Source organism: Mrakia frigida, assembly GCF_051309035.1.
Source record: "Mrakia frigida strain ATCC 22029 unplaced genomic scaffold BDY24scaffold_13, whole genome shotgun sequence".
In the NCBI taxonomy this organism is placed as follows: Eukaryota; Fungi; Basidiomycota; class Tremellomycetes; order Cystofilobasidiales; family Mrakiaceae; genus Mrakia; species Mrakia frigida.
The window spans coordinates 568,256-594,836 of NW_027481268.1; the positions used below are offsets into that span (position 1 = coordinate 568,256).

At 53.5% G+C, this 26,581-nt stretch overlaps 8 protein-coding genes across 8 annotated transcripts; 5 read left to right on the forward strand and 3 right to left on the reverse strand.

Moving 5' to 3' along the window:
- On the reverse strand, nucleotides 1-2,248 carry HIS6 (1-(5-phosphoribosyl)-5- ((5-phosphoribosylamino)methylideneamino)imidazole-4-carboxamide isomerase HIS6). Its single transcript, XM_076644935.1, has 10 exons — nucleotides 1,808-2,248; nucleotides 1,613-1,731; nucleotides 1,405-1,475; nucleotides 1,197-1,300; nucleotides 1,049-1,125; nucleotides 922-952; nucleotides 768-835; nucleotides 621-671; nucleotides 403-466; nucleotides 1-289 (listed from the first exon to the last, which is right to left on the reverse strand). The coding sequence occupies exons 1-10, from the start codon at nucleotides 1,957-1,959 to the stop codon at nucleotides 190-192; spliced, it is 837 nt and encodes a 278-aa protein (XP_076497265.1). The 5' UTR covers nucleotides 1,960-2,248; the 3' UTR covers nucleotides 1-189.
- COX12 (cytochrome c oxidase subunit VIb) lies at nucleotides 2,165-3,552 on the forward strand. The gene is made up of 9 exons (XM_076640241.1): nucleotides 2,165-2,231; nucleotides 2,300-2,306; nucleotides 2,469-2,488; nucleotides 2,588-2,603; nucleotides 2,738-2,749; nucleotides 2,854-2,861; nucleotides 2,950-3,053; nucleotides 3,137-3,177; nucleotides 3,331-3,552. Exons 1-9 carry the CDS (start codon nucleotides 2,215-2,217, stop codon nucleotides 3,352-3,354), a joined length of 249 nt encoding a protein of 82 aa, XP_076497266.1. The 5' UTR covers nucleotides 2,165-2,214; the 3' UTR covers nucleotides 3,355-3,552.
- Nucleotides 3,553-5,699, forward strand: BDY24DRAFT_46571 (uncharacterized protein). The gene is made up of 3 exons (XM_076644934.1): nucleotides 3,553-3,838; nucleotides 3,923-4,082; nucleotides 4,178-5,699. Exons 1-3 carry the CDS (start codon nucleotides 3,825-3,827, stop codon nucleotides 5,291-5,293), a joined length of 1,290 nt encoding a protein of 429 aa, XP_076497267.1. The 5' UTR covers nucleotides 3,553-3,824; the 3' UTR covers nucleotides 5,294-5,699.
- On the forward strand, nucleotides 5,671-11,338 carry BDY24DRAFT_387625 (argonaute/piwi family protein). The gene is made up of 30 exons (XM_076640242.1): nucleotides 5,671-5,914; nucleotides 6,053-6,077; nucleotides 6,230-6,247; nucleotides 6,375-6,447; nucleotides 6,552-6,704; nucleotides 6,773-6,804; nucleotides 6,869-7,051; nucleotides 7,134-7,334; nucleotides 7,401-7,656; nucleotides 7,729-7,746; nucleotides 7,818-7,972; nucleotides 8,050-8,168; nucleotides 8,250-8,388; nucleotides 8,464-8,525; nucleotides 8,598-8,910; nucleotides 9,070-9,087; nucleotides 9,164-9,297; nucleotides 9,370-9,408; nucleotides 9,491-9,615; nucleotides 9,680-9,707; nucleotides 9,785-9,853; nucleotides 9,923-9,934; nucleotides 10,006-10,081; nucleotides 10,148-10,236; nucleotides 10,312-10,342; nucleotides 10,428-10,511; nucleotides 10,587-10,605; nucleotides 10,682-10,695; nucleotides 10,777-10,853; nucleotides 10,965-11,338. The coding sequence occupies exons 1-30, from the start codon at nucleotides 5,870-5,872 to the stop codon at nucleotides 11,151-11,153; spliced, it is 2,796 nt and encodes a 931-aa protein (XP_076497268.1). The 5' UTR covers nucleotides 5,671-5,869; the 3' UTR covers nucleotides 11,154-11,338.
- Nucleotides 11,339-12,032: 694 nt separating this feature from the next.
- Nucleotides 12,033-12,642, forward strand: BDY24DRAFT_339819 (ETC complex I subunit; the record flags this gene model as incomplete). Its single annotated transcript, XM_076637379.1, has 2 exons — nucleotides 12,033-12,258; nucleotides 12,347-12,642. Coding segments are annotated over 2 exons (522 nt in total), but the record flags the coding sequence as incomplete, so codon positions are not given.
- A 1,287-nt stretch (nucleotides 12,643-13,929) lies between these two features.
- BDY24DRAFT_406826 (hexose transporter) lies at nucleotides 13,930-17,453 on the reverse strand (the record flags this gene model as incomplete). Its single annotated transcript, XM_076642726.1, has 19 exons — nucleotides 13,930-14,065; nucleotides 14,154-14,172; nucleotides 14,421-14,446; nucleotides 14,520-14,596; nucleotides 14,703-14,748; nucleotides 14,844-14,911; nucleotides 14,984-15,012; nucleotides 15,092-15,244; nucleotides 15,337-15,409; nucleotides 15,493-15,757; nucleotides 15,834-15,962; nucleotides 16,038-16,073; nucleotides 16,220-16,326; nucleotides 16,400-16,425; nucleotides 16,504-16,594; nucleotides 16,723-16,788; nucleotides 16,880-16,905; nucleotides 17,225-17,294; nucleotides 17,376-17,453. 19 exons carry the CDS (start codon nucleotides 17,451-17,453, stop codon nucleotides 13,930-13,932), a joined length of 1,521 nt encoding a protein of 506 aa, XP_076497270.1.
- Nucleotides 17,454-18,665: 1,212 nt separating this feature from the next.
- Nucleotides 18,666-19,960, reverse strand: PFD1 (prefolding complex chaperone subunit). The gene is made up of 5 exons (XM_076640243.1): nucleotides 19,814-19,960; nucleotides 19,541-19,713; nucleotides 19,159-19,249; nucleotides 19,009-19,062; nucleotides 18,666-18,872 (listed from the first exon to the last, which is right to left on the reverse strand). The coding sequence occupies exons 1-5, from the start codon at nucleotides 19,844-19,846 to the stop codon at nucleotides 18,846-18,848; spliced, it is 378 nt and encodes a 125-aa protein (XP_076497271.1). The 5' UTR covers nucleotides 19,847-19,960; the 3' UTR covers nucleotides 18,666-18,845.
- Nucleotides 19,961-19,966: 6 nt separating this feature from the next.
- BDY24DRAFT_387634 (116 kDa U5 small nuclear ribonucleoprotein component) lies at nucleotides 19,967-25,293 on the forward strand. Its single transcript, XM_076640244.1, has 20 exons — nucleotides 19,967-20,041; nucleotides 20,114-20,128; nucleotides 20,202-20,376; nucleotides 20,742-20,943; nucleotides 21,095-21,233; nucleotides 21,420-21,629; nucleotides 21,785-21,951; nucleotides 22,038-22,162; nucleotides 22,270-22,421; nucleotides 22,605-22,799; nucleotides 22,896-23,158; nucleotides 23,266-23,703; nucleotides 23,801-24,014; nucleotides 24,097-24,184; nucleotides 24,253-24,371; nucleotides 24,441-24,699; nucleotides 24,779-24,834; nucleotides 24,915-24,925; nucleotides 25,005-25,078; nucleotides 25,159-25,293. The coding sequence occupies exons 1-20, from the start codon at nucleotides 20,024-20,026 to the stop codon at nucleotides 25,206-25,208; spliced, it is 2,970 nt and encodes a 989-aa protein (XP_076497272.1). The 5' UTR covers nucleotides 19,967-20,023; the 3' UTR covers nucleotides 25,209-25,293.
- The last annotated feature ends 1,288 nt before the right edge of the window (nucleotides 25,294-26,581 follow it).

Sequence of the window (26,581 nt, forward strand, 5' to 3'; positions counted from 1 at the left end):
AGAAAGAAGCTCCCACATCATCTCGAAGCTTTCGTCTCACAGCTCTTCTCTCTCAACCCGCTCGCTCTCGACGCGTCTCCCGCATGTACCCTCGCTGCCTTTCTCTCTCTCTTTTTCCTCGCCTCAATCATCTGTCCCCAAAGGAACCAAAAACAAAACCAACGCATCTCTATAGCCCATCCCCTCCTTTTAAGCCAACCCAAGCGACTGATTCCACTTGACGTTCTCGCCCGACAGCTGAGCCAACTCGTCGAACTTGACTTGGGTTCCGCCGAAGATGTCGAGAGCACTGCGAGAACGACCACGCGCACATGAAAATCGAGCAGTCAGTTCTTCTGACGAGGAGGTGGAAAGAAAGGCTAGGTTGCTGGCAGGAGAGACGGAAAGAAGAGGGAGACTCACGATCCGAACGTCAGGTCGACCTTTCCGTTGGAAAGATGGGAGACGAGGAACAGGTCGGAGATGTCTATTTCCCCGAAAACGAACCAAAAGGAGAACAAGCGGATACGAGAGGTGTGAGGTCAGCGAGGAGAAAGAAGGAACGGGAGGTGGGAAGAGGACGACGCGTTGAGCTCGAACGAGGAGACCCGAGAGACGAAAGGAGGAAAAGATGAACGTACCTTTAGCACCTCCAGCATACGTTGTTGGGATGGTGACCCATTCTCCGAGCTCTGAAGGAGGACGGCGACGAAACGAGAAAGTGGTCAGAGGGAGAGACGAGTCGAGGAGAGGGGAAGAGAGCGATGAGAGAGTGAAAGAGAGCTTACTAGTCACGAGCTCTTCGTCAATACCCTGGCAGAGTCCCTCTACGTCGGCGGCGTGGATGAGGAATTCACTGAGTGGATGAAAGGAGCAAGGAAGAAGAGGGTCAGGAAAGGCAGAACGAGGGAGAAGACACGGGACGAGCGAGAGAGAACGAACCTGCAGTACTCGGAGAGCATGTCGAGGGTTTCTGTAAGAGAGGGTATCAAAAGGAAGAGAGTGAACGTTAAGCAAGGCTTCTTTAGAAAAGCAGCTTGACAGAAAAGAAAGAAGGGACGCGACGAACCTTTCGTCACGTCCAAATCCGTCAGATCCTGCCACTTGTTCATGGCCACGATCCATCGATCTCCTCTCTTTCGGCAGCTACCAACAGAAACAAAGGCTTGATCAGCTTCGTGCCAGGGACGGGGGAAGAGAGGTGCAGCGAGACTGACCTGACGTCCACGACGAGATGATCCTTTCCAACGAGCTCTGAGATCTCTTTCAGACGAGGAAGGGAGAACTTGGCATCTGGGAAGAGGTGAGAAGTGACGATGACCTGATATATGGATGAGATGAGTGGTGATCAGCTCTAGCCGAAGGAAAGGAGAACGAATGGGAGGGAAGAGGAGGGAGGGAAGCAGAGAGAGAGTTCAAGCTCACCTTTGAAGCTCCGAGCTCAATCCAGTGAGCAGCGTTCTTCTCGTTGATGCCTCCTCCGACTTGCAGGCAGTCTGTTGGCGAAGGGGTAGAAGAGGGAGATCAGCGACTGAGGCGAGAGTGGGGAATGAGAAAGTCGGAGAGGGGAGGGAGGGAGGGAGGGAGGGCTGAAGATGTGAGCTCGAGATTCTCGAGAAGAGTTGAGACTCACTTTCCCAAGCGTAGAGAGCTTCCTCAGCAGCTTCATCGTTGTTGGGACCGAGCTTGATAACGTGACCTCCGTGGAGACCTCTAGATCGGTATACCGAGGCGTAGTAGGCTGGTCGCTGCCTTGAGAGAGGGCAAAAGGAAGGAGAGGGAGGTGGTGAGCTTCAACTCCTTCTTCGACGGATGAGACGGGACTCACTCTGCGACAAAGTTGGTCTTCAAGGCAGCTTCCTTCTCTGGCTCGTCCGAGAGGGTTCCTCCTACAATCTGCTTGACTACGCCTCCGTGAAGATCGATGCAAGGTCGGAAGAGGGAACGTCGTTGAGAGGAGGAACATGTCGGTGTGGTCATCGCTGGAGGAGCTCGAGAGCGGTAGAAAGTAGGTTTTTGGATAGGATGGGGTGTAGAGGTGCTGATCGAGAACTGTTTTGGGAGATGAAAACTTTGTCGATGCTGGTGGTTTGGAGGTTAAACACGAGGGAGGGGAAGGGATGCTCTCTGAGGCTGAATTCAAGACGACCTTCGTCCCTCTTCTCTTCCCCTCCTCCCCTCTCTCTCCTTCAACACCAACTCCCTCTCTACCCAAAAACATCTCTTCCGCCTTCAATGTCTGACGAGAAAAAGTGAGCAGATCTCCCGCTTCCCATCCATCAATCCTTTGCTGACCTTTTCTCTCTCGTTGTCCTTGTAGGATTGTTGTACGTCCTCCCTCTCGTCCCTTTCCTCTGCCCTCTCCTCCTTCGCGGACGACAGACCGACGTCGTCCATCTCCTCGGCTCCCATCGTCGCCCTCCCTCCTTAAACTATATCGGAACATAATCTGACTCCTCTCTACTTTCGTTTGCTGCCCTTTCTCTCAGCTTCAAACTGCTGGGTTCGAGTGAGTTGTCTCTCTCTCGCTGGCTTTCCGCTCCTTCTCCTTCGTCGAGCTCTTCCCAATCTCAATCTGACGCCTCTCTCCTCCTTCTTCCTCCCTCAGTGCTCGGTTCCCCCAGGTACGCCTCTTCTTCAAGCCCCTATAGCTCTTCCATATCCTACAAGCTCGCTTCCTGAGGTTGAAGAGATCGCATCTTCCCGACCTGACCCTTTGGCTGACCTTCTCACTCCTTCCTCCCTTCTCCCCGCACAGACCAACCAGTCCGTTAGTCCCTACGATCCCCATCCTCGACCTCAACAGCTCTCCATACGAACCTTCTCTGACCCACATCCCCTTCGTTCCCTTCTTCGACGTTCAACCGAATTCAGAAGCACTGGTTCGTCCTCTCCTTCCCTTCCTTCTCCTCCCTTGGTTTCCCTCCGAGCTGACCTCCCGCCCTCTCTTTCTCGCTTCGGTACCACCAGCTGGCAAAACTACGTTGATTACCACAAGTGTATCAACGCCAAGGGAGAGGAGTTCGCTCCTTGCAAGCAGTTCTTGAGGACTTACAGGTCTCTCTGCCCGAACGGTTCGTCCTCCATCGACCTCTCTTCGTTCGTCTCCTTCACCAGAAGCTGACCTCTGTTCTTGTGCTTCTTGTGGTGCTATCAGACTGGGTGGAGAAGTGGGATACTCAGCGAGAGGAGGGCAAGGTTCGTTCTCCGTTTCCCCTTCCTTGTTCAGCTCGACCTCCTCCTCTCCTTCCCTTCACCTCTCCGCCTCCTTCTTTTCCCCCCTCGCGTTCGTTTTGCTGACCATCTCTCGCCTCCTTTCTACGCTTGCTCGCTGTCTTTTCCACGTCACAGTTCCCTTCCGACTTGACTCCTTAGAGGTGCTTCGACCTTTGGGAGAGGGAGAGGGAGAGGGAGGAGAACGACGGACGACGACGATATGTAGAATCTACGGATGAACGAGCGGCGGAGGGTGGGCTGTTGGCGATTTAGGATGAAACTTGAATTCTGGTACTAGCACGTCGTTGGGGGTGAGAGCGATGGAGGGACGAGGGAAGAAGAGGAAGGAGATCGAGGGATCGCGACGTTGAGGTCGTGATAGACCCCCTTCTCCCTCGTCTCTTTCGATATCCACCGAAGGGACTTTCAAGTTCTGCGAAAGGTGACTGAGGAGAGTCGTCCACGTTGATTCCGAGAGCATGGCGACCAAGGTTTCCCTGACCACGGAGCAAACCAGAAAGGTGCAAGCTCGAAATTCATCCCTTCTCTGATCCTCGTTCTCCCTTAACGCCGACAGCACCTTTGGACCAGGATCTCAGCTCGTCAGATAGTTTTCGGAAGGCTTTCAGATGGCCACCCTTCCGTAAGTTACTCTTTTCCTCCAAGCTCAGGCAGAGAACGAAGAACGACGCGAGCTGATCGGCCTCCTCCTTCTTCCTCTTCTCAGACGACCTTCCTTCTCTCTCCTCCCCAACGAGCTCGTCCGAGAAGTGATTCTCGCTGGGATTCCACCTCAACCCTACGACGACGAGAAGGATAACTTCCCCGCTGCGAGGTACAGAGCTCGATGGCTGTCGAGGTTGGCGAGAGTCTCGAAGGAGTGGAACGTGAGCTCGCTGCTTTACTTTCTCCTCCCTCCTCCTTTCATCTCTACCTCGCCCAGAAGCTGATGCTTTGGTTGCTTTCTTTCACGTGGATGTAGGACATATGCATTCCTCTGCTCTACCACGAGGTCATCTTCGAACTCTCTCGAGAAGGAGAGAAGGCTCGTCTCTCGCTCTTCTACTCTCAGCTCGATCACGACCCCTCGCTCGGTCAGCTCGTCCATCGCTTCTACTGGACTCAAGACGCCTATCAGCTCGCCATGGAACGGACGGCTCTATTCCTCGCACGATCCCATCTCTTTCCATCGCTGCAATCGGTCTCGGTCCTATCCATCCTTTCCAGAACGTCGCAGATCCCAAACTCCCCTCCTCCTCCCCCTGCCTCTTCCCTCTTCAAACCGCCTCCCATCCTCCCCAACCTCAAATCCCTCCGACTCGTCAGCTGGGACGTAGAATCCGATCGCTTTATCATCCCCTCTCAACAACCGAACGAATGGTACCATCAGCACTGCCTTCTCACCTCCAACGCGTTCGGAAACCTCACCAACCTCGAAGAAATCCAGCTTTCCTTCCAAGACATCGAGTTCCCACTTTGGCTCCTCACCCAACTCCATCAACGAGCCAATCTCAGCACTCCCTCCCACGTCTTCAACCTCAAGCATCTTCACCTCTTCGGACCGTTCTTCACGCCCGACCAGGCTCTCCACCCTCAACTCCTCTCCCTCCTCACTCTCGTAGGCCCAACCCTCCAAACCCTCCATCTCAACAACGAAGACGATCTCCAGTTTTCCATCAATTCTCCAAACATCCCTTCTCTGTCCGAGAGCTTGACGCTTTGCCCTCAACTCAAGTGGCTTTCGATCGACCTGGCTTTCGCAGACCTCGCTCTCACCCTCTCTGGGGCTGGAGGACATCCGAACCTCGTCAGGCTCTGGGCTGGTCATTCGGCGTCGCATCAGAGGAGGGAAAATGGGTTCCAGGACGTGGAGGAGGAGGTCGGACTGTTGGTGAACGCGTCCTTCGAAGAAAGCGAGGGAGGAGGACGGAGGTTCCCCAAGTTGAAAGAGGTTGGGTTTTGGGACTTGGATTTTAGAGAGACGACGGATGGAAAGATGGGAGATTTGGAGTCGGAGGGTGTGAGGAAGGTTGGGAGGACGTTGAAGGAGAAGGGGTTGAGGTTGGTGGATCGGTTTGGGAGTTGTTGGAGGGAGTAGGAAGGGCTGAGGAGGCGACGAGAGGTACCAACTTCGAGATAAGTATCTAGTATAGTGAACTACGAGCCGTTCGCTCTCTCGCTCTGTCTTTCGCCTCGGTATCTGGAGAGTAAGAAGGGAGGGGCGCGCGCGTCTTTCCCTTCGCCTTCGTTTGGGAATCGAGCCCTGCGCCTCTTCTTTTGCCTCCGAAAGGGGCATCGGCGCAAGATTACTGAAGCCTTATAAATCGAGAGAGGAGAGGGAGGCGGCAAAGGAAAACAAAGGGAGAGGGCGGAAGGATCTCTCCGAAGACGACGCGTTCAGTCCTGATTTCTTTCCCTCTCGAGTCGTCCTCGTTCTTTCCTCGCCCATGCCTACTGAGACAACCCTTAAACATCCATAAATTTCCAACAACAGATCCATCCCTCTTCTAAAGCGTCCGAGAGAAGATTTTCCTACCCGTTCGGAGTTCCGACTCTCGCCTGCCCCTAGAGAAGAAGGGAAGGGAGAGCGCAGACAGACTCGACCTCCCTCGCCTTTCCTCCCTTCCTCCCCTCCAACGCCAACAACCCCGCAGGGAAACGTAGCAACCAAGCCATGTCCGTCCCAGCTCAATCCGATCCAATCGATCGACTCGCCAAAGTGAGTTTGTTTCTAGAGAGGGACGAAGGGACGGGGAGGAGAAGGGGGGAAGGGGAAGGGTCGAGTTGGAGCTGAAGGGAGGTGGCACGCTTTCCGTCGCTAACTGCCCTTCTTCTCCCTTTTCTTCGTGGGACTCAGGATGTCCAAGAGATGAAGTTGACGAGTGAGTGCCTCTTCCCATGCTGATGTCCTTTGTGGCGAAGGAGGGAGAGAGGAACGAGAGGAAGGGAGGGATGGTGATCCTTCGTCTTTTGAAGTCGAGCTCGACACTGATCTCTCCTCCTTCCTCCATGGGCATATTTTCATCTATTACAGCCTTCAGCAAGCGTCCCGGTAAGTATCTTGTTTAAGCCTCTAGCAGCCTTAACGAGGTCGAGCTCGAGGTCGGCTCCCTCCAGAAACGCGAGCTCACACCTCCTCCTCCTCTTCCTTCCTCCCTCCCTTCACTTTTTTCCTGCAGGCTATGGTACCGCTGGACGACCTCTCCAAGTTCGAGCCAACATGTTCAAGTGTGGCTTCAAGGGAGCTCCCAAGTGCGTTCATCCCAAGCACCAGTACGTGTGCGAGAGATAAAGACGAGAGAAGGCTGAACGAAGATCCCATTTCCTCCTCCTCCTCCTCCCTCCCTTTTTTCCAGGAGCATCATCCACTACGACGTTACGATCAAGCCCGTCGCCAAGGTCGCCAACCAGAAAGCTCTTCCTCGACCTCTTCTTCGAGAGATCTACAACCAGTTCGTCAAGGAGAACGGCAAGGCTGGTCAACCTTTCGTTCAGGTCTTCAAGTCTCTGTGAGCTCGAACCCTTTCTCTTTCCCCTTTCTCAACCTCGAGCTGATCTTTCCTTCTTCGATATGTAGCGTCTTCGACGGTCAACAGAACGCCTTCGCAGGTAAGCTCCTCTCGGATCCCTTTTGCTTTGTTCTGCACTGACCTCCCTCCTCAACGTCTCTCAGTCGAACCTGGATTCCCACGAGATCAGGTCTTCACCGTTGGACTTCTCGACGCCGGTGCACCTGCTGGAGCCGTCGCTCTCCCTACTCGACAGTTCAAGATCACCATCAAGGCTGTCAACACCATTGATCTCGCTCAGGTCGAGTCGTTCTGCAAGGGTCAAGCTCAGGCTAACGAAGTTCAAGGTACGTTCCGTCTTCTTCGAGGGCGGGCTTTCCGTCCTTCACTCGCTCACTCGCTCTTCAACTCTCGTTTATTTTCTTACAGAACTCGCTCTCCTTGCCATCCAGTGCGTGAACATCCTCCTCAGGGACGATCCAACCAAGAGGTTTGACCCCATCGGAGGACGAGGAAATCGATTCTTCGGCGACGAGGGTCGAGAACCTCTCCCTCAAGGAGGTGAAGTTGGGAAAGGATTTTTCCAGTCCTATCGACCTACGATCTCCGGTCATGCTGCCATCAACTTGGGTGAGTTCTCGGAACTTCCTCTCCTCTCGTCGCGTCGCGTTCGCTCATTTTCCCTCCCTGTTTCAGATACCGCCTTCACCGCTTTCGTTCAAGAAGGCCCTCTCATCGAAGTTGCCTCGAGGATCTTGGGCGTTGGAGTTGTAGGAGCTGGTGGTGGAGACTTCGGTGGAGGACGAGGTGGAAGGGGAGGGAGAGGAGGCCCTCCTCCCAGAGGAGGACGAGGAGGAGGGAGAGGTGGGTTTGGCGGAGGAGGAGGAGCAGGATTGACTCGACTGTCGATGCCTCAGATATCCCAACTCAAGAAGCTTCTAAAGACCGCGAGGTACGTTCTTCGTTCCTTCTCTGCTCGTTTTGTGTCTCGACGCTGACTCGCTCCTTTCCTTCCTTTCCTCAGGTTCACCGCCGAGCATCGGTGCGTCCTTCCTCCTCTCTCTCCCCTACCGAGGTTGACCTAACGCTTCTCTCGTTTTCTCCGTATCGCAGACCTGCACAGGTCTTCCGAATCACCAACATCTCTCTCAAGTCCGCAAACGAAACCAAGTTCAAGGACGACAAAGGAAAGGAGCATTCCATCACGAGCTTCTTCAAGGCGACTCACAACGTGATTCTTCGCTTCCCGGATCTTCCTTGCGTCCAGTGTGCGTCCATCATTGACTTCAGACGCTCGGAAACGCGTCGGAAATCGAACTGACTCGCCTCATCGTTCTGTTTTCAGACGGAAAGAGGAACCTCATTCCTTTCGAGCTCTGCACCCTCCTCAAGAACCACACCATCCCACCTCCTCGACTCACCTCGGATCAGACTGCTGCCATGATCAAGATCTCGGCCACTGCTGTACGTTTTCTCTTCTTCGGCTGGAGTGTTTCGTTTTCGCTCGACGCGCTGACACTCCCCTTCGCATTACTTTTCCGCCAGCCTCCCGACCGTGCTGCTGGAATCCTCAAGTGGCGAGGTGTCCTCGGCTACTCGGAGCTTCCCAAGGTTGCTCAGTGGGGACTGACCGTCGAGAAGGATATGATGGTCGTTCCTGCTCGAGTGCTCGCCGCTCCCAAGGGTTCGTCTCGACTCTCTTCTTTCCCTCGACCTCGCGACGTCTCTTGACGAAGTCTCGCCTTCTTTCTATTTTCAGTCGGATACGCTGGTAACAAATCCGTCGCCGCCAACAACGGTGCTTGGAACCCAGGACCTCAGGTTCGTTTTGCTCCTTGTTGATCGTTCGTCGTCGTCTCTTCGTCTTGCTGACCTCCCGTTTCCTTTCCTCAGAAATTCTTCAAAGCCGGAAAGCCTCTTCAATCCTGGTCCCTCATCTCGTTCGACTACAGGATGGACGCTGGTCAGCTCAAAAGATTCGCCGACGTCCTCATCGCCTGTCTCGTCAAGGCGGGAGTGAGAGTGGATCTCAAGGATCCTCCCATCATCGCCCAGTTCGATCCTCGAGGAGCAGGTCAAGTCAAGGAGGGACTCGGAAGAGCTCTCCGAGACGCCTACCTCAAGACCAAGAAGGATCCTCAGCTTGTTGTGGTCATCATGCCGATGCAGGATCGATTGATCTACGAGGAGGTCAAGAGGTGCTCAGGTGCGTTTCGTTCTTGACTTCGAACCTCGGACGGTCTTCAACGTGAAGTGCTGACCCCTCGTCCTTTGCTTGTTGCTTTGCAGTGTGAGCTCGAAGTTTAGACTTTGCTCGATGAGGTAGACTTTTCGCTAACCTATCTTCTCTCTCTCTTCACCTGCAGCTTCGACTTCAAGACCCGTGCGTTCCTGATCAAATTCTCGTTCGGCCGAGCCGACCTAATCGCTGACTCTTCCTCTCATTTATTTCTTCTCAGCCGTCGCGACGCAGTGCTTGCTCTCCAAGAAGCTCATGAACGAGAAGGGTCTTCAGATGTACTGTGGAAACGTCGCCATGAAGATCCAGCTTAAGCTCGGGGGGGGAACTCATCAAGTCGCTCTGGCCGATCTCGTACGCTCTTTCGCACATCTTTTTACGTCTATCGCTCATTCGCTGACTCGTGTTCTCTCCTTTCTTCGTTAGGACGGAGTCACCGACTCAACCATCATCTTCGGAGCTGATGTTCGTACTCGACGCGGTTTCCCTCCCTCTTCGTCTCTTCTCTTGAGAACGCTGACCATCACGTCCTCTTCCCTCTTCCCAGATTACTCGATACAACATGGCTGGAAGTGCCGACAACGCTCCTCCCGACATCGCTTGCGTCGTGGCTTCCTGCGATGGTCAGAACTCGAGCTACCGAGCTGAGATTCGAGAGCAACGAGCTCGATGGTGAGTGTTTCGTCTTTCCTTCTTCGAGATCAAAGCCTTCTCTGATGACCTTTGTATATTCTAGTGAGACCGTGCTCGACATGGAGGGAATGGTTCGTCTTCCTCTGATCTGCTCGCACGTCGACGAAAAAACGCGTCGACTGATCTCCCTTTTCTTGACATTTTGCAGGTCACGAGCTTGCTCAAACTCTACCGAGCCTCGAACAAGAACAAGCCTGCTGATCGAATCATCTTCTACGTGAGCAGCTTGCTCATCTTCTCCTTCTTCTATCAACTTATTGACGCCTGTTTCTCCGTTCCCTAACAGCGAGACGGAGTCGTGAGTCGAACTTGGCTCTTCGCTGCCCTTTTACCAACTACTGACATTACGCTTTCTCCTATTCTCGCTAGTCCGAGGGAGAATTCCAGTCAGTCGTCGACAACGAGGTCGCTGCGATCAAAAAGGCTTGTCGTGGAATCGATCCGAGTGCGTTCTCTCCCTCCTTCCTTAGTCTCTCGACCTTCAACTCACCCTTTTCTCTTCGCCTTTCAGAGTACAAGCCCAAGATCACGTACGCCATCTGCGGGAAACGACATCACATCCGATTCTTCGGAGATGCTCAGTCGATCGACAGAACCGGAGTGAGTCCCTCAAGCTCGTCCTTCTCGTTTCGCCGCTTTCATCTTCGTTCACTGACAACGTTTTTGCATCTTCAGAACCTTCCTGCTGGGACCGTCGTCGATCGAGGTACGTCCCTTCAGTCTGAGACCTCGAGAGAACGATTTTAAACTGACTCGACTCGACGGTCGCTCTTCCTGTTCTTCTCTCCCAGGAATCGTCCACCCCTTCTCGAACGACTTCTTCTTGCAAGCTCACGCCGGACTTGTAGGAACTGCTCGATCTTCTCACGTCGTTGGTGAGTCCAGTTCTTTTCTGCCACGGCCACAGAGACGATCGAACTGACGCGTCTTCTTTCGCTCTTCTCTCCTAGTCCTCGTCGATGAAAACAAGTGCGTATCTTCGATGTCTACCGTCCCTACCGTTTCTCTTACTCATGTGTTTCTCTTTCTCCGTTTTCTCGAGCAGATTCTCGGCCGATAGTGCGTCCCTCTCGTCTTCTCCCTCTCCCCGTTCTCGTCTCGACGAAGCTGATCCGTTTCTTCTTCATCATCTCTCTTCAGACTTCCAGAAGACGACGAACTCCCTCTGCTACCAGTTCCAACGATGTGCCAGAGCTGTTTCGATTCCTCCTCCTGCTGTGAGTTCGTCGACGCGTCGAAGTCCTTCCGCTTCGTTTCCTGTACGAATCTCTTCGCTGACGCCCTCTTCTTCCATATTGCTTCCGATCCCTCACCCTCGTTTCTCGCAGTACTACGCCCACATCCTCTGCGCTCAGGCTCGTGCGTTCGTCTACGACGAGGCTCGATTGGAAGCTTCGACCCAAGCCCCGAGCGGAGGAGGAGGAGGAGGAAGCGTCGGAGGTCAACCCTTCGACCCCATGAGAGTTCAACGACGACTTTCTATGGGCGGGTTCTCGAACTCCCAGTGGTACATGTAGGAAAAGGATAGCGACGTGGTGCGAGGGCTGGAAGAGAAGCGAGGAGGAAGGAGCAGGTCGGTCTTGCTCGTCTCGTCTGGCTCTCGATCTCAGTTCTCTACATTTGTTTGGTGCTCCTTTCTCGTTCACTCTTCATACTCTTGATACTCTGTCCTGCTCTCTTCTCAATGATGACTCTCTCGATAGCTCTCTCAGATTAAAAAAAAGAAAGCAGACTCGAGGCTCCTTCTTCCCCCATCTCTCCCCCACCTCTCCACCTCAACCTCTGCAACCTCACCTCCCTTCCCTATCTTTTGATGCTTCCCTCCATCCGTCGCTCTCTCCTTCCTCGTCTCTCTCGACCTCTCTCCAGCTCCTCTACCTTCCGGTCTGACCCTCCCAAGCCAGCGTCGGAAGGGAAGAAGGAGGAAGGACTCGTTCCCTCAGGGTCGGACAAGGCCTCTCAACAGAGTGCTCAAGCGGTCGCTCACAAGGCGCATCTTGGTGAGTCTTTCCCCGTGGATCGAGCTCTCAATCACATATTTCTCGTAGATACTGAGCTTGATCTATGTTGCGCTTTGGGTGGATCAGCTTCTGGTCTGACTGGCCATGTCAGGGACACCTCGGTTGTCGCCGCGTGAGCTCGACCTTCCCTTCCTTTGAGCTAGTATGTATGTATGGAAGTTTGACGAGAGCGAGCTGACCTTTTCTCTCTTCTCTCTTTGTTTCCTTCTCTTCCAGCGAGGTCACTTCAGGAGCGCCAGGTGAGCTTCTTTCTCTCCTGTCTTCCGGCTCTCCTCCTCCCTCGACCCTTCAGCCCATCACTTCAACCGCCCTCCTTCTCTTCTCTTCCTTCTGCCTCTCCCCTCTTGCTGAATCTCTTCCCTCTTTTCATCTTCAGTCGAGCTCCTCCACCGACCCGTTCGAATCTACAAGCCTTCCAAGTCGACCATGCAATCAGGGAAAGCAGGTCTCAACCACTGGCGGATCGACTTCGACACTCTCGCCGGTTCTGGCAGATGGATCAACCCTCTCATGGGTTGGGCTTCGAGTGCCGATTACATGCAGGGGACCTCGATCAAGTTCCAAACCGAGGAGGAAGCTGTCCGATTCTGCGAGAAGCAAGGTCAGTCCGTCCTCTCGGGCACTGGAAGGCTCGTTGCTTCGACGACGAGAAGCTGACCTTCTCTTTTGGTTCTTCGTTCTCTCCTCAGGATGGGAGTACATCGTCCAGAAACCCAACGTTCAACCTTTCAAGCCCAAGACCTACAGTGAGAACTACACCTACGTCCCGTACGTTTCCGTCTCCTTGCCGTCCCAGCTCTACGAGTTCGACGCGTCTCGAAAGTCTGTACTGACTCCCTCCCTCTCTCCTTCTCGAGCAGTGGAGCGCTCAGGATTGCTAGAACTAAGTAGGGGTCATCATTCGTCTTTGAATTCATTAATGATAACGAGCTTTTACCACTACATCGAAACCTTCAAGCCTACAACGAAAGCGACTCGATCGTGAACGCACTCTCAACCTCGCCCCTCTCATCCTCAATCCATCTTCGACCTCGTCTCCGCCCTCAGCTTCTTCACTCCCTCTTCTTCTTCGCTCTCGACCTTCGCCTCTGGAACGTTGGAGAGTGTCCTCTCGAGCTCCTCCAGAACCTCCTTTCGCGACAGCGGGCTTCCCGAATGCGAGCGTCTGTGGAAAGGAGAGGCTTCGTCGTTGATGAGAGGTGACGTCTGTAGACGAGTCGGAATGGGCGTGTTTATCGGAGGATGGGGGTGAAGAAGAGAGACGAGAGACGAGAAGGTCGTGCTGCCTTGGAGTGAGAAGACCGAGGTCGAAAGGTGGAAAGGTGAGCTTGATGGTTCTTTTCGACGAAGGAGACGAGAGAGCTCGACGAACCTGAGAAAGGACGAGGATGGAAAGGTGAATCTCCTCGTTTGAGACTTGGGCGGCGAGACGTCGAACCGGAGGAAGAGGTGAAGGAGGAGGTTTGGTGAGGAAAAGGAGAACGAGGAGGAGGAGGTTGGGTCTGGACGAGCATGACGACGGAGCAAGGGGATGTTGTAGTTGGAGACTAGAACACAACAACGAGAAGTTATATCAGTCCAAATTTGGCCGAACTTCGGTCAACTCTGCGGATAAGAAGAATGAAAGGAAGATTCAGAAAGATCGCCGCTCGATCTCTAACAATCGAAGTTGGTGGACGTAAGATAGATCTCATTTCCTCCATCTCAACAGCGGAGGCTGCTCTATGTGTTTACTGCCATCTCGGTCCTCGAGGCCGCTTCGAAAGGTCGAAAACTTCGTCTTCAGCTCCTCTCGACAGGAGAGGGCGGACGCGTCCCTTGTTTTCACTTTGACCGTCGTTCTTTGACTCCTTCGGCATCCGATTTGGTGAAAACCCTTCCTTGATGACTCGAACGTGGTCCTAGCCGCAACAATGTTCTCCCTGTACCACCTGTTAAGCGAGGAGAGTCAGCGAAGGGAGCGATGAAAAAGAAGACGCGTCGGTTCTTGCTCACAGTGAGTTGAAGAGAGCGTTCAAGGCTCCTTGATGGCTGTGGAAGGCAACTCGTCAACACAAGTATGCAGTATGATGGTCGAGAGTCTCGCCTAGTTCTTCCACGGCTTCTACAGCTCTTCTCAATGTCTTGCTCTGCTTCGGTCGAGTCAAATCGCCATCATCAGCCTCGACCTCGAGCCAAACTATGAAACTGAGTTATCAACAAGAAAATGAGAGCACGTGAACGTAAACTAGAAAGAAAGGAAATCGTGAAACGTCGAAAACGAGAGCGTTCGTTAAGCCCTTTCGACGTGCTGGAGGTCGCCGGCTTTCTCGTCCAACCCCTCCTTCTCTCCGTGGTGACCTTCTCGATGGACGTCGGGAACGATCTCGTCGACGGCGTCGGTTCCATCGAAGAGTCGAGAGGTTTCTCTGGAGAGTTCGAAAAGGAAGGGGAGGTCGTCAGCGAAGAAGAAGAGATGCGATGAAGAGAGACCGGGAGGGGAGGGAAAGAACGAACTCCAAAGTAAGATTCTTGGCTATAAAAAGTGGTGAAGGAATACGTGGTCAGATAGCATACCTTCGACTTCAATCGGGGGATGTAGAAAACTTACTCTCGATGACGAACTTCCAGACGAAGACTGGGAAAGAACAAGAGGGAGAGTCAGACGCGACGCGCGACGGGGAAAGACAGACGTCGCGACTCACAACTCTCAAAGACTGATACAAATGAATACAAGCAGGTCAGCAAAGGTAGGAAGAAAGTAGGAGAGAGTTTCAGGCTCACTGAGCCATCCGAGGTAGACGAGGTAGCTGAAAGAGCGAGAGGAGATGTCAGGCTTCATCGTTTCCACTCTTACAGCACGTACGCTTCATATCTACTCACTACTTCCACCCAATTCCGTCGAGAGCCAATGGGTTCACGTATTGATTGAAGATCAACGAGCAAGAGACAAAGAAGTTCTGTAGAAGGAGGAGGGAGAGGCGAAGGTCAGTCTCCGTCTCGATCTTGAATCTTCCCCTGGTTTGGAGGGAAAGACGCCGAGTGTGGAAAGATCGGAAGGCTAACCATCAAAGCCAAGACCTTAGCTCGCATGGCGAAAGGCGTAATCTCGCTGAGGAATCAAAGGGAAAAGAAGAAAGAAGATCAGCTCTCGTTTTCGACGGACGCGTCCCTTCCGTTCCTTGAGGCGCGACGACGACGACTCACACAGTGTAGGCGACAAGCAGAGGACTGTAGGCGATATCGTAGAAGAAGTAGTAGACAAAGATGAAGGCCTGGTAAAAATTTGAGATCGTTGAAAGGTCAGGGAGGGGCAGAGGAACGACGCATTCTGGGCGCGGACTCACGAGAATGGCTCGTCCCGCTCCCTCATTCTCTGCGCGAGTCAGATCGAAAGCGGGTGGTCAGCTGAAGTCTACTATGCTGTTTCGGTGAGAATCAGAGTCATAACTTACTGCTGGTAGCGTAGAGACCTTCACAAAGCGTCCACAAAACCCAAGTCGCAGTCATTCCGAAAGTGGACCAGAGGAAGAGAGTTCGTCGACCAAGCTTATCGACGTAGAAGGAAGCGACGACGGCAATCACAAGGTTGTAAATGGCAAGGATACCTGGAGGGGCGAAGAGGTCGGAGGGGGAGAGAACGACGGGTCAGGAGAAGGCGAAGAAGAAAATGACAAAAATGTAATCGAGGACAGCTCACCGTTGTAGAGAGTCTTGATCGTCTCAGAGGTGATTCCAATGTCTTCGAGGACGTCGTTGAGGTAGTACGAGACCTGATGAGATGGAAACGGAAGACGAAAGGAGTCAGCAGAGCAGAGAGTTCGAAGCGGAGAAAAACGAAAAGGACGCGACGCACGAGACCGTTTCCGGACCACTGCGAGAAGAAGGCGATCCCCAGGATCACTCGCATTCGCTTCCTGTTTCCTGGAGTCTGAACGAGAGATACCCAAGAGACCGAGGTGTTCCTCTCCAGCTCCAGAGACGTCTGAATTTCGTTCATCTCGAATTGGACGACGGGATCGTTCTCGTTGTTGTCCTCCGTGTGGTAGCGAGCGAGGATCTTCTGGGCTTGAGCGACCTTTCCCTTGGAAATCAACCACCTAGGCGACTCGGGAACGAACCTGTAAACAAACGAAAGGGTGGTTAGGGCGAAGAGGGGAGAAGGAGGAAAGGAAAGAAAAGAAAGCGAAGACTCGCCAGATGAGAGCGACTTGGACGACGGAAGGAAGCGCCTGAAGAATCGAGGGAATCCTCCAAGCCCAATCGTTCTTGATTCGGAAAGTTCCGAACGTGGTCCATGCTGCAACGATGTTTCCGGAGTACCACCTGTTGATCGAGGAGAGGAGAACGAGAGTTAGCGAAGGGAGCGTCGAGAACGAAGACGCGTCGAATTTTGCTCACAGTGAGTTGAAGAGAGAAGTCAAGGCTCCTCGTTGGCTATGGAAGAGCAAATCAAAGGTCAGAAAAACTTTGGACGACGTATCGGAGAGATGCAGTCTCACGTAGGGTAGGCAAGCTCGGTGATGAGGAGAGGGGCAGCGTTCTGAGCAAAAAGGAGAAGGGGCGAGTTCGAAGTGAGTAACCAGATCGAGACTTCAAGAAAAGGAAGCATCGATCTTACCTGAGCAAAGGTAAGTCCAAATCCGATCAGCCCTCGAGCCCCGATGAAGACTGAAATCGTGTTGCAAGTCTGGGAAACGACGAGACGGGTTCAGTTTTCGCTCCGTGGTTATGACTGAATCAAAAGGTGCAGATCCACATACAGCCTGCATGGCGACTCCGGCAAGCACTAGCAGAGGAAGAAAGAAGCAGCGAAGGGGTCAGCTCTGCCCGCGTCCGACGCGTCGTTTTTTGAGGTCCCACTCACTGATCAAGCTCCCCAAAAGGATTCCTGCTCTTCGACCGAAGTGGTCGTTGATGTAGGGAGCAAAAGGAAGGCCGAGGAGTCCTCCGATGTTCTGCAGGGTGCGTGCGGAAGAGGGGAAAGAGAGCGGGTCAGAAAGAGAACGAACAATTGTGCGTCGACGAAATCAGTGGAGTTGGGCAACCGAAACGCGGCTGGAACTCACCTGCACAGCGTTGAGACAGCGTTGAGAAGTCCTTTGGTAGAGCCCTCTGGGTTGTTGAACTTAGTCTGCCACACCTCTACGGACTGTTCGGTTTCGAAGGAGAGGAGGACGGACGCGTCGAGTCAGTTCGGATCGCCTTCGATTCGGTTCGGCAGGTGAAAAGTGTGATCTGACCTGAAGACCGTTCATCATGGAGCCATCTGGGAGGAACAAGTCAGAGAGAAGTCAGCAAGGGAAGATGGAAAGGGGGGGCGAGGATTGGTCGAAGGTCGAAGGTTGTTCAAAATCTCCGAGCTTCCTCCATTCTGAACCTCCTTTCTCTCCCATGACAAAAGAAAGAAATTACACTCACCGTAACCTAAGGTTAATTCGATAAAACGCAGAAGGGAAGAAATTCAGCGATGTGGCACGGTGCGAGGACGGGAAAAGAAGCAAGAATGCGGTCTCTGTCCGAGTCGAGTTTCCTCCAACGAAGCGAGATCGAACCGCTCCCTAACCAAGAAGAGGACCTGAACTCACCGTTGGTAGAAGAGGTGATCAAAGCGATGATCAAGAGAAGACAGAGAGGGCGAATTCCCTTGTGCTTGTACTGTGAGAAGGAAGCAAGAAACAAAAACAACGTCGAGCGTCAACGAAAGAAAGTTACTCTCGAAGCATCAACTCAACTCACCCATTTCCCTCGGTAGATGACTTCCTCCAAACCAGGAGGGAAGGTCTGTTGATTGTTCGCAGCTGCAGTGGGCGACATCGTAGTCTTCGTGGGATGGGTGGGTTGATGGAAGTTGGGGACGAAGAAAAGTAGACTATGCGAGCGGTTGACGAAGGATTTTGTTGCATGCTCCGAACATAGTCCGCGCGTCCTCTGTAGGATCCAGGGCCGATTTGCGGCTGAAGAAGGGGAGTTCTGAGATGAGAAGGAAGGAGATTCAGACGGGTTTGTTTTGAAACAGACGGAGAAGCGCCAGGGAGGGACTCGCGCATGGGTTTGGCGGAAAATCCAGGGAGAGAAGGCAAGGGAAGGCCTAGTCTAGATCACTTAAATAAAATGAGTTTCTCCGCAGGGACCGAGTTCGCCAGCGAGCGATGAAAAGGACAGGGAGATCAGAAGGTTTCGTCGCGTCTTCGGCCTCTGAAGAAGAGTCAGTTTGAAGGAAGGAAACGGTGCCATGCGAACTCGAAACCCGAAGGGGTAATGGAACCGTCGTTTTTTAAGCCTTGGAAGTGGAGGGAAGAGCGATCGAGGAAGGAAGAGATCAGGAGTCGACTCGCCTTCAGCCCTGAGCGGGACGATTTGGAAGAGCTTGCCTCTCTAGGCGAGGGCGCACCTGTGAGATGAAAACAGCAGTAGATCAGCTCATGATTGAGAAGTCAGTGAGAGGAGAGTATAGAAATCCCTCGAGGAGCGAGGGAAAACGTGCAGTTCCCTCGCTTTCCGAAAGTCACGAAGACACGTCGATCTGGCAACGTCTCTTCCCAGCCCTCCCTTTCCTTCACGCGCTCGACTGCAACCAGCACCGAGTTCGGGAACAGTGGACTACTACCGAGGCAGACGCGGCACTGGCAAACGATGGAGGCTGAGATGAGAAGTCGCGTCGCCCTCGCACCAACAAATCTGTTCCCCCAAGACGACCTAAGACGAGCTAAGACGACCCGAAAACTAGAGCATCAGAATTCTGAGGAACCACACATCCGTTTTGAGTGCGATACGGAAAACGAAGCGCAAGACTCACCAAGAAGAAAAAACGTCCATTCCAAAGCCGCGACGCGTCTCCTTGTTTCCCTTCCTCGATCCCCGCCCGCTCTCTCTGCCTCTCGGGAACCGAGTTCAGTTTCGGAGCTCAGCTCACCCACTCACGGTCAACGCTCTCTCCTCCTCCTGCTGCACTCCTCGGCTCTCCCGTTTTCTCTCCATCCTGGCTTTCCTTGCTCTTTCCAACCTCGGAACTGAGAGGCAAGCAAACAAGCTAGAACAGGGTATTAATAACGTCTCGGTCTCTCCTCCTACTACATCTCTCCTTCCGTCCTCCCTTTGCACCTCCGTACCAACAACGAAGGCCAGCGAGACGAAGTCGAGAAAGAGAAACGACGTCGGGGCGTCCTTCGCTCGTTTCCATTTCCGGTTTCCGTTCCAGGTTCGGATTTATTCTGAACGGGGTTGGTTGTGCAGCTGTTCGAGTGGACGAGCAAAGAGAGAGAGAGAGGGCGGGAGGGAGGGAAGGTCAGAGACGACGACGTGAGAGAGAGGGAGGAGGGGGAAGAGGGAAAGAGAGATCTGGTTGCGTTGGGGAAAGAAGGGGACGAACGATGTCCCTCAGCTGTCCATTCGCATCGTCGAACTGTTTTTGGAGGTATTTGGCCTGGCAAAAGAGGAAGAGAAGAAGGGCGTGAGCTCGAGCTCGACGACGAGAAACGAACGTGAAAGAGAAACACAAAGAGGTATGGGAAAGACGCACCTTCTTGTTGAGATTCACAATCTCATCTGCGATCTCTTTGGAAGCTGTAGAGTGAGCGTCTTCGATTGTTGAGCGGGGTTGGAGGAGGAACCTAAGAGGGGAGAAGGAGAGAGAAGGGGAGGAAACAGGTGAGCTTCGATTCGGAGCTGGGAGAGGCGAACGAGGAACGTGAGGGGTATAGGAGAGCGATAGAGGAGTGTCGAGAAGAAACAGATGGGGCTGAGAAAGCTGTATGCGGTCTCCTTACGCTCTCGGAATAGCGAAAACGAGCTCGAGTCGAAGGAAGGAAGGGAGAGCGTCGAGGTTGAGCTCGTCCCTTTCCTTCCTTCCTCCCTCCCTCCTCTCTCCAGGCTCCACCCAACCCAAAGCGAGCTCTACTCACATCTTTCCCACCCCTCTGTACATCTTTGCTCCTTCCTCCTTCGGGACCTGATCCAACTGCTTCGCTGTGAGCTCGAGAACTCTCTTCTCCCTGTCCTTCCCAGCGAGTTGAGCTCGAACGAGAGAGAGATCTTTTTGCGATCGTTGCAGTTGACCTTGGATTTGTTGGAAGATCTGGAGAGTAGTGGGAGGAGTGGAGGAGGAGGAGGAGGAGAGAAGCGAGAGGTCAGCGAGAGGTGAGCGAAAGAAGCTGGAGGAGCGAGAAGAGACGCACTCGTTGAATCGTTTGATCGTTCAGGGCGGACATGGTGAGAGATCGAGAAGAGAAGAGAAAGACAAAGAGAAAAATAGAGGTGATGGCGGTGAGAGGGCAGCGGCGAAAGAGAACGAGATGTCGAGAAGTTCGGATTCGATCTCGACTCGCTCCAAACTCCCACGACCTCCCTTCCTTCCCTTTTCTCCTTTCTCTTTTTCTCTATAGAAGATGGATCAGTACGACGAGGTGAGTAGGCTCCACCCTTGCGCTCTACGAGCTTCTTTGCTGACGGCTTTCTCTCTCTCTTCAATCGTTCAGTTTGGAAACTACCTCGTTCGTTCCTCTCCTTCCCTCCTTCGCTAAATCCTCGAACTGACATCTCTTACGCGCTCCTTTCACTTTACAGGGAGAGGACTCTGACGACGACGACAACTCGGATGTCGAGGATAACAACGGAGGAGGAGGACAGTCTTCAGCTCCCCAGCAGCAGCAGCAGGAGACTCAGCAACCTCTCGAAGGGTTCGACGATGAGGACGAGGAGATGAGGGACGAGGGGCAGATGGTTAACTTGGGAGTAGATGGTCAGTAACAGCGTCTCTTTATTCGCGTTAGTAGAAGTTGGGTTGGATTGGAGAGAGGCAGGAGGAGGATGGACGGACGAGGGTGAGCTTCACGTTGAAGGAAGGAGGGAAGGAGAAGAAGGGAGGGAGTAAAGTCACCTCGACACCTCCCTCTTTCGTTTTTTCGACTCTCCAGACCCCAGAAGCCCATACCGAGAGTTCGCACAGCTCCCTACACCCTCATTATATTTTCAACGCGACTGTCACCATCCCAAATCGCTCTCCTTCTGCCCTCCTCGATCTCAATCTCGCTGACCTCTCTCTCTCCCTCTCCCTCTTCCCTTCATTCCGTCTCTCTTCCATCCTCATCTCGTCCTTCTCCACAGCCGGTCCTTCCGCCATCGTTCTTCACGAGAACAAGCGATACTACAAAACCGCCGAGGAAACCTACGGAGAGGACGTCGAGACCCTCGTTCAGGAGGAGGACACTCAACTCCTCACCGAGCCCATCGTCGCGCCCATCAAGGAAAGGAAGTACAACATCGTCGAGAACGAGGATAAGCTGCCCGTTACTAGGTTCGATAAGGGGTGAGTTGGTCGTGTTTGTTTGGTTGGGTTGCAGAAGGGTGGCAGGGGCGAGAGAAAGGAAGGAGGAGAGAGGGCTGAACAGAGTTGAGCTCGGAAGAGAGAAGGGAGAGAGACGAAGAAGCTGACCTTTGTTGCTTCGTGGGCGTACTAGATTCCTCCTCGACATGATGCACTACCCGGAGATGATGAGGAACGTTGTCGTTGCTGGTCACCTTCACCACGGAAAGACCGCGTTGATGGACATGCTCGTTCTCGAGACTCACCAGATGACTTGGAACGCCGATACTCCTGTGAGTTTTTTCTGCTTGTCTCTCGCTCCCATCCGACTTCGCAGCTCCTTCTCTGGGAGAGGGGATCGCCGGTTTCCGGTTCGGAAGACGAGGAGCCTTGCGACATTTCGCCTTAGAGCTCACAAGCTGAATCTCCCTTCCTTCCCTCTTTCTTCCTCCTCCTTTCCTCCCTTCGCTTCACCTCAGATCCGATACACCGACACTCACATCCTCTCCCGATCTCGAGGAATCTCCGTCAAGTCGTCTCCCATGTCGCTCGTCCTCCCCAACACTCGAGGAAAGTCCTACCTCCTCAACTTGATCGACACCCCAGGTCACCAGAACTTTGTGGACGAGGTCGCTGCTGCTGCTCGACTCGCCGATGGTTGCGTTTTGGTTGTTGATGTTGTTGAGGGAGTGAGTCCATCGTACCTTTCAATGCGCTGGGGGGGTTGGTTTGGAGGCAGGGAGGAGCAGAGAGAATCGAAGGAGGCCGAAAGGGAGGGTTCAATACGAAAACAGAGAGCTGACAGACGCTCGCTTTCTCTGTTCGCTTTTTTCTCTTGTACTAGGTCATGGCCAACACCTCCGATATCATCCGACACGCTCTCCAGGAGAAGCTCGCCATCACCCTCGTCGTCAACAAGGTGGATCGACTGATCCTCGAGCTCAGGCTTCCTCCCACCGAGGCTTACTACAAGATCAAGCACACCATCGAGGAGGTCAACAGTGTCATCAGGTGAGTGAACGAGCTCGTATTGATGCTCTGAGCAGAGAAGAAGAGGCTGACTCGCTCTGTTCGTCTTCGTTCTCGTTCGTTTTCAGCTCCATCAACCCTGACCCAGCTCTCCGACTCTCCCCCGAGCTCGGAAACGTCGCTTTTGCTTCCACCCAGATGGGATGGTGCTTCACTCTCAAGTCCTTCGCTCAGCTCTACTCGGATACCTTCGGTGAACCTTCATTTCCCGTCTCACTCCACCCCTCGACTCGACTCCTTCGACGCGTCTCGAAACTCTATCGCTGACTTTTCCTTTCTCTTTTGCCGGGCTCTTGGTAGGTCCCATCGACGTCAACGAGTTCGCTCCTCGCCTTTGGGGAAACATCTACTTCGACGAGGACACCAGGAAGTTCGGAAGGACCCCTCAGGGAGACATCCCCAGGTCGTTCGTTCACTTCGTTCTCGAGCCGCTCTACAAGCTTTACACCCAGGTTCATTCCCCACTTCCTTCTTTCACACTCCGACGATGGCTCGTCTCAAACGCTCTCCGAAGTCTCAATCGAGTCGGACTGACGCGTTCTTCTTCTCTTCGTTTCCCTTCCTTCTCACCGCCTTGCCCTTCCTTCGCACTCAACCTTCACCGTCCATCCTTACGACCACTCTCATCTCAATAGGTTCTCAGCGAGGATACGGCCAACCTCAAGGAGACCCTCCGAACTCTCGGAATCGAGCTTCCCGCTGCCACCTACAAGATCGACGTCAAGCCTCTTCTCAAGGTCGTTTGCGAGCAGTTCTTCGGTCCTTCAACTGGTTTGGTGGACATGATCATCGAGCACGTGCCTAGTCCTCGAGATGGAGCCGAGAGCAAGGTTCGTCCCGAGTCTTTCTCTCTCGTCGCGTCGTTCGAATCGTCCTTCAATCGTCGTCGCTGACCTTTCTCCCTTCGCTTCCCTTTCGCTCCTCAGATCAAGCAAACCTACACTGGGCCTCTCAACACCGAAGTCGCCGCTTCCATGCTCGCGCTCGACCCCGCCGGTCCCGTCGTCTTCCAGGTCTCCAAGCTCTACCACACCGCCGACGCTTTGGAGTTCCGAGCGTTCGGACGAGTCATGAGCGGAACGTTGAAGGTTGGAGACAAGGTCAAGGTTCTCGGAGAGGGCTACTCGCCTGAGGATGAGGAGGATATGGTTCTTGCCATTGTTGAGAACATCTGGGTCAGCGAGTCGAGGTGAGTTTTCGAACCCTCTTCTTTCTTCGTGCTCGTCGACGCGTCGAGGCGAACGAACGAGAAACCTCCGGCTCACTCTCCCTCTCTCTCGTTCCTCGTTCAAACAGATACTTCATCGAAACCCCCTCCGCCCCCGCCGGTTCCCTCGTCCTCCTCGGAGGAGTCGATAACTCCATCTCCAAAACCTCCACCCTCGTCTCCACCTCCCTCGAGGACGAACCCTACATCTTCCGTCCTCTCAAGCACATCACCCAATCCGTCCTCAAGGTCGCCGTCGAACCCATCGCTCCCTCGGAACTCCCCAAGATGCTCGATGGTCTCAGGAAGATCAACAAGTCCTACCCTTTGGTCTCGACGAAGGTGGAGGAGAGTGGAGAGCATGTCATCCTCGGAACGGGAGAGTTGTACTTGGACTGCGTGCTGCATGATCTGAGGAGGCTGTTTGCAGAAATTGAGATCAAGGTGTCGGATCCGGTGGTGCAGTTCAGGGAGACGGTGATTGAGACGAGTGCTTTGAAGGTTTATGCGGAGACGCCGAACAAGAAGTGAGTTCAACGAAACGAACGACGCGTCTTCTCTCTTTCTCTCTCCCTTCTTCGATTTTCTCAAGCTGAACCTGCTCTCGTTCTTCGTCGTGCTCAGGAACAAACTCACCATGATCGCTGAACCTCTGGAGTCTGGAATCGCTGAGGACATCGAGACGGGACGAGTGACGATGAGGATGTCGGCGAAGGAGCGAGGCAAGCACTTCGAGGGGAAGTACCAGTGGGATCTGCTCGCTTCAAGGTCGATCTGGGCCTTCGGACCGGATGAGAATGGACCGAATATTCTGGTGGACGATACGTTGCCTTCCGAGGTTCGTCTTTCTTTCCTTCCTTTCTTTCGTCGGGTCGAGGTTTTCGTCGCTGACTCGTCTCGGGTTCGTTTTGTGCTTGCAGGTCGACAAGAAGCTCATGCTCAGCGTCAAGGAGTCGATCAAGCAAGGATTCCAGTGGGGAGCTCGAGAGGGACCTTTGTGTGACGAGCGTGAGTCTCTTCGGTTTCGTCGTCCCTTCGAGGACGAACGATCAAGCTGACGTTGTCTCTTTCATCAGCGATACGGAACGTCAAGTTCAGAATCCTCGATGCTACCCTCGCCAACGAGGCTATCTTCCGAGGAAGCGGTCAGATCATCCCTACCGCTCGACGAGTTTGCTACTCCTCTTTCCTCATGGTTCGTCCACTTCCCTCCCTTCCTTCCTTTCCCCAACTGACTCTTCGCTCTTTTCGTTCGTCTTTGTAGGCCTCCCCCCGTCTCATGGAGCCCATGTACTCCGTCGAAGTCCAAGCTCCAGCGGATTGCGTCTCTGCCGTCTTCACCGTTCTCGCTCGTCGTCGTGGGCACGTCACCAAGGACATCCCCAAGGCTGGATCTCCACTCTACACCGTCAAGGCGCTCATCCCGGTTCTCGATGCAAACGGATTCGAGACGGATCTGAGGACGGCGACGCAGGGACAGGCGTTCTGCATGCAGACGTTTGATCATTGGGCGATTGTTCCTGGTGAGTTTTGAGGTTTCGAATCGAGAGAGAGGAAAAGAGAGGGAAGAGTTCAACTGACTTTGAGTTTCGTGGTTTACAGGGGATCCTACCGATACGTCGATTGTTCTTCGACCTTTGGAGCCTGCGACTGGACAGGTGAGTCTTCCTTCGTTCGTTCGTTCGCCGCGTTTCGTTTTCCTGACCCTCCCTCCCTTCCTCTCTTCTTCTCCCCATAGTCTCTGGCCAGGTCCGTTCTTTCACTCTCTCAGACCCCCTCACTCGCACATCTCCAACTGACTTCTCTCTCTTCTTTTCGTTTTCTCCAGGGATCTCTGCCTGAAAGTTCGTCGTCGAAAGGGACTCAGCGACTCGGTTTCTCCTTCGAAGTATCTCGAGGACGGTGAGTCTTTCCTTCCCTCGTGTACTTCGAATCGAAGCGGAACGCTGATGAACTTCTGCTTTCGTGTTGGGGAAATGCAGAGACGATCATTGCGCTGTCGGCTTCGGGGAACGCGGATCTTCTTGGTTGAGCGGAGGGAGGAGGAGAGGGAGGAGGAGAGGGAGAGGGTTTCTTATCAGTTCTGTAGCGGATCTTCATGGGGTCTTGCTTTGTCATCGCAGCAGGAGGAGGAGGAGGAAGGAGCGAAGAGAGAGAAAAGGAGAGGAAAGCGCGTCTCGATTTCGAAACGAAACTCGCTCCTCCCGCTGTTCCTACTTTTCCTTCTTGCAGCCAAGAGCCTGGAACCGGGGACCGTTTGCTCTTCGCATCCCAGAACCATCAGAGGTCGAGAGCACAGAAAGCCTCTCGAAGCACACAGGCCTGTTCGCCTTTTCAGCCAAAAGTCTCGCTCGGCTCGCCATTTCCCGAAACATCTTTGAAGCTTTGGATTTGGTCTCACAGATAAAGGGCACGACATCTGATCTTCTGCTATCTTCCAACCCCACGCGTGAAAACTTTGACGAGGAGTTGATCGATGGACACAGGGCCCATTATTTTCCCTCTTTTTCTGCGCCCCCGTTCTCGCGTGAACAGGTTGAGAAAGAGAAGAAAGAGGTAAGAGCGACGCCTCTTTCTCGTCCTTGCATCCCCGAGATTATCCGAGGGAGGTGTGTCTTGAGTGTTGGGAGATGGAGGGAAGATGGGACAAGCTGGAGGAGGAAGAGACTTTCGAATGGATCTTGGGCGAAAGCGTTCGAGGGAGCTCTCCGGCATTCAAAGGTGAACTCGCAGGAAGTTGAGAGTAGATAGAGTTGGATCTTCAAGATCGTCCTGCAAGAGAATTGACATTCAAAATGAAGCCGGAAGCAAAGCGTGAAGGAGGAAGATGGGGGCTCGTCGACGACGACGCGTCGTTTGGTTGTCAAGACCATCCATCTGTTCGCTTCCCGAGTTCGCGATGGCGTTTGCTTCTTCTCGCAGAAGAAATTAGAAAGCTGTTTGACCGCTCGCTAGCTCGACTCAGCCAGAGATCATTCATAGCACCATCGAAGGGAAGAACAAAGACGAGCCGTCGTCGTCGTGCCGTCCCCGATCTTTTCCTCCTCCTGCCGCGGTTTCGCATTTGCTTCCCTATACCACCTGGGCAAGGGAAGAGATCTAGAAGCAAAATTCGAAGTTTAAACATCTCCGCTCTCTTCTGAGCCTGCATGAGCAGGTTTGAGCGACGGTGATTGAAGGAGGCCTGGGACGAAAGGGTCAAACAGGCACAACAGCTAATTTACCAGCAGAGAAAAGACCGACGCATCAACATCAGCTTCCGCATTAGTTTGCAGCTTATTTTTCCCGTGGCTCTGGATTAGCGGGTGAAGAAAACCTCGATAAAGTGATGTCTCGCTGTCGTCTGCTGGAACCCCCGAGCGGAGAAAGCGAGAACTGAGAAAACGCGACGCGATCTCTCTTGTC

Coding starts and splice junctions, on each gene's coding strand:
- HIS6 (XM_076644935.1), bottom strand. CDS start 1,959: ATGACCACACCGACATGTTCCTCCTCTCAACGACGTTCCCTCTTCCGA. Junction 1,732..1,807: donor AAGACCAACTTTGTCGCAGA/GTGAGTCCCGTC, acceptor CCCTCTCTCAAG/GCAGCGACCAGCCTACTACG. Junction 672..767: donor TGACGAAGAGCTCGTGACTA/GTAAGCTCTCTT, acceptor GTCCTCCTTCAG/AGCTCGGAGAATGGGTCACC.
- COX12 (XM_076640241.1), top strand. Junction 3,054..3,136: donor CAGGTCTCTCTGCCCGAACG/GTTCGTCCTCCA, acceptor TGGTGCTATCAG/ACTGGGTGGAGAAGTGGGAT. Junction 3,178..3,330: donor CTCAGCGAGAGGAGGGCAAG/GTTCGTTCTCCG, acceptor TCCACGTCACAG/TTCCCTTCCGACTTGACTCC.
- BDY24DRAFT_46571 (XM_076644934.1), top strand. Junction 4,083..4,177: donor GAGTCTCGAAGGAGTGGAAC/GTGAGCTCGCTG, acceptor ACGTGGATGTAG/GACATATGCATTCCTCTGCT.
- BDY24DRAFT_387625 (XM_076640242.1), top strand. CDS start 5,870: ATGTCCGTCCCAGCTCAATCCGATCCAATCGATCGACTCGCCAAA. Junction 7,335..7,400: donor TCATGCTGCCATCAACTTGG/GTGAGTTCTCGG, acceptor TCCCTGTTTCAG/ATACCGCCTTCACCGCTTTC. Junction 9,616..9,679: donor CGAGAGCAACGAGCTCGATG/GTGAGTGTTTCG, acceptor TGTATATTCTAG/TGAGACCGTGCTCGACATGG.
- PFD1 (XM_076640243.1), bottom strand. CDS start 19,846: ATGTCCGCCCTGAACGATCAAACGATTCAACGA. Junction 19,714..19,813: donor ACGATCAAACGATTCAACGA/GTGCGTCTCTTC, acceptor ACTACTCTCCAG/ATCTTCCAACAAATCCAAGG. Junction 18,873..19,008: donor ATGGACAGCTGAGGGACATC/GTTCGTCCCCTT, acceptor CCACTCGAACAG/CTGCACAACCAACCCCGTTC.
- BDY24DRAFT_387634 (XM_076640244.1), top strand. Junction 20,944..21,094: donor GTTACTAGGTTCGATAAGGG/GTGAGTTGGTCG, acceptor TGGGCGTACTAG/ATTCCTCCTCGACATGATGC. Junction 21,234..21,419: donor CTTGGAACGCCGATACTCCT/GTGAGTTTTTTC, acceptor GCTTCACCTCAG/ATCCGATACACCGACACTCA.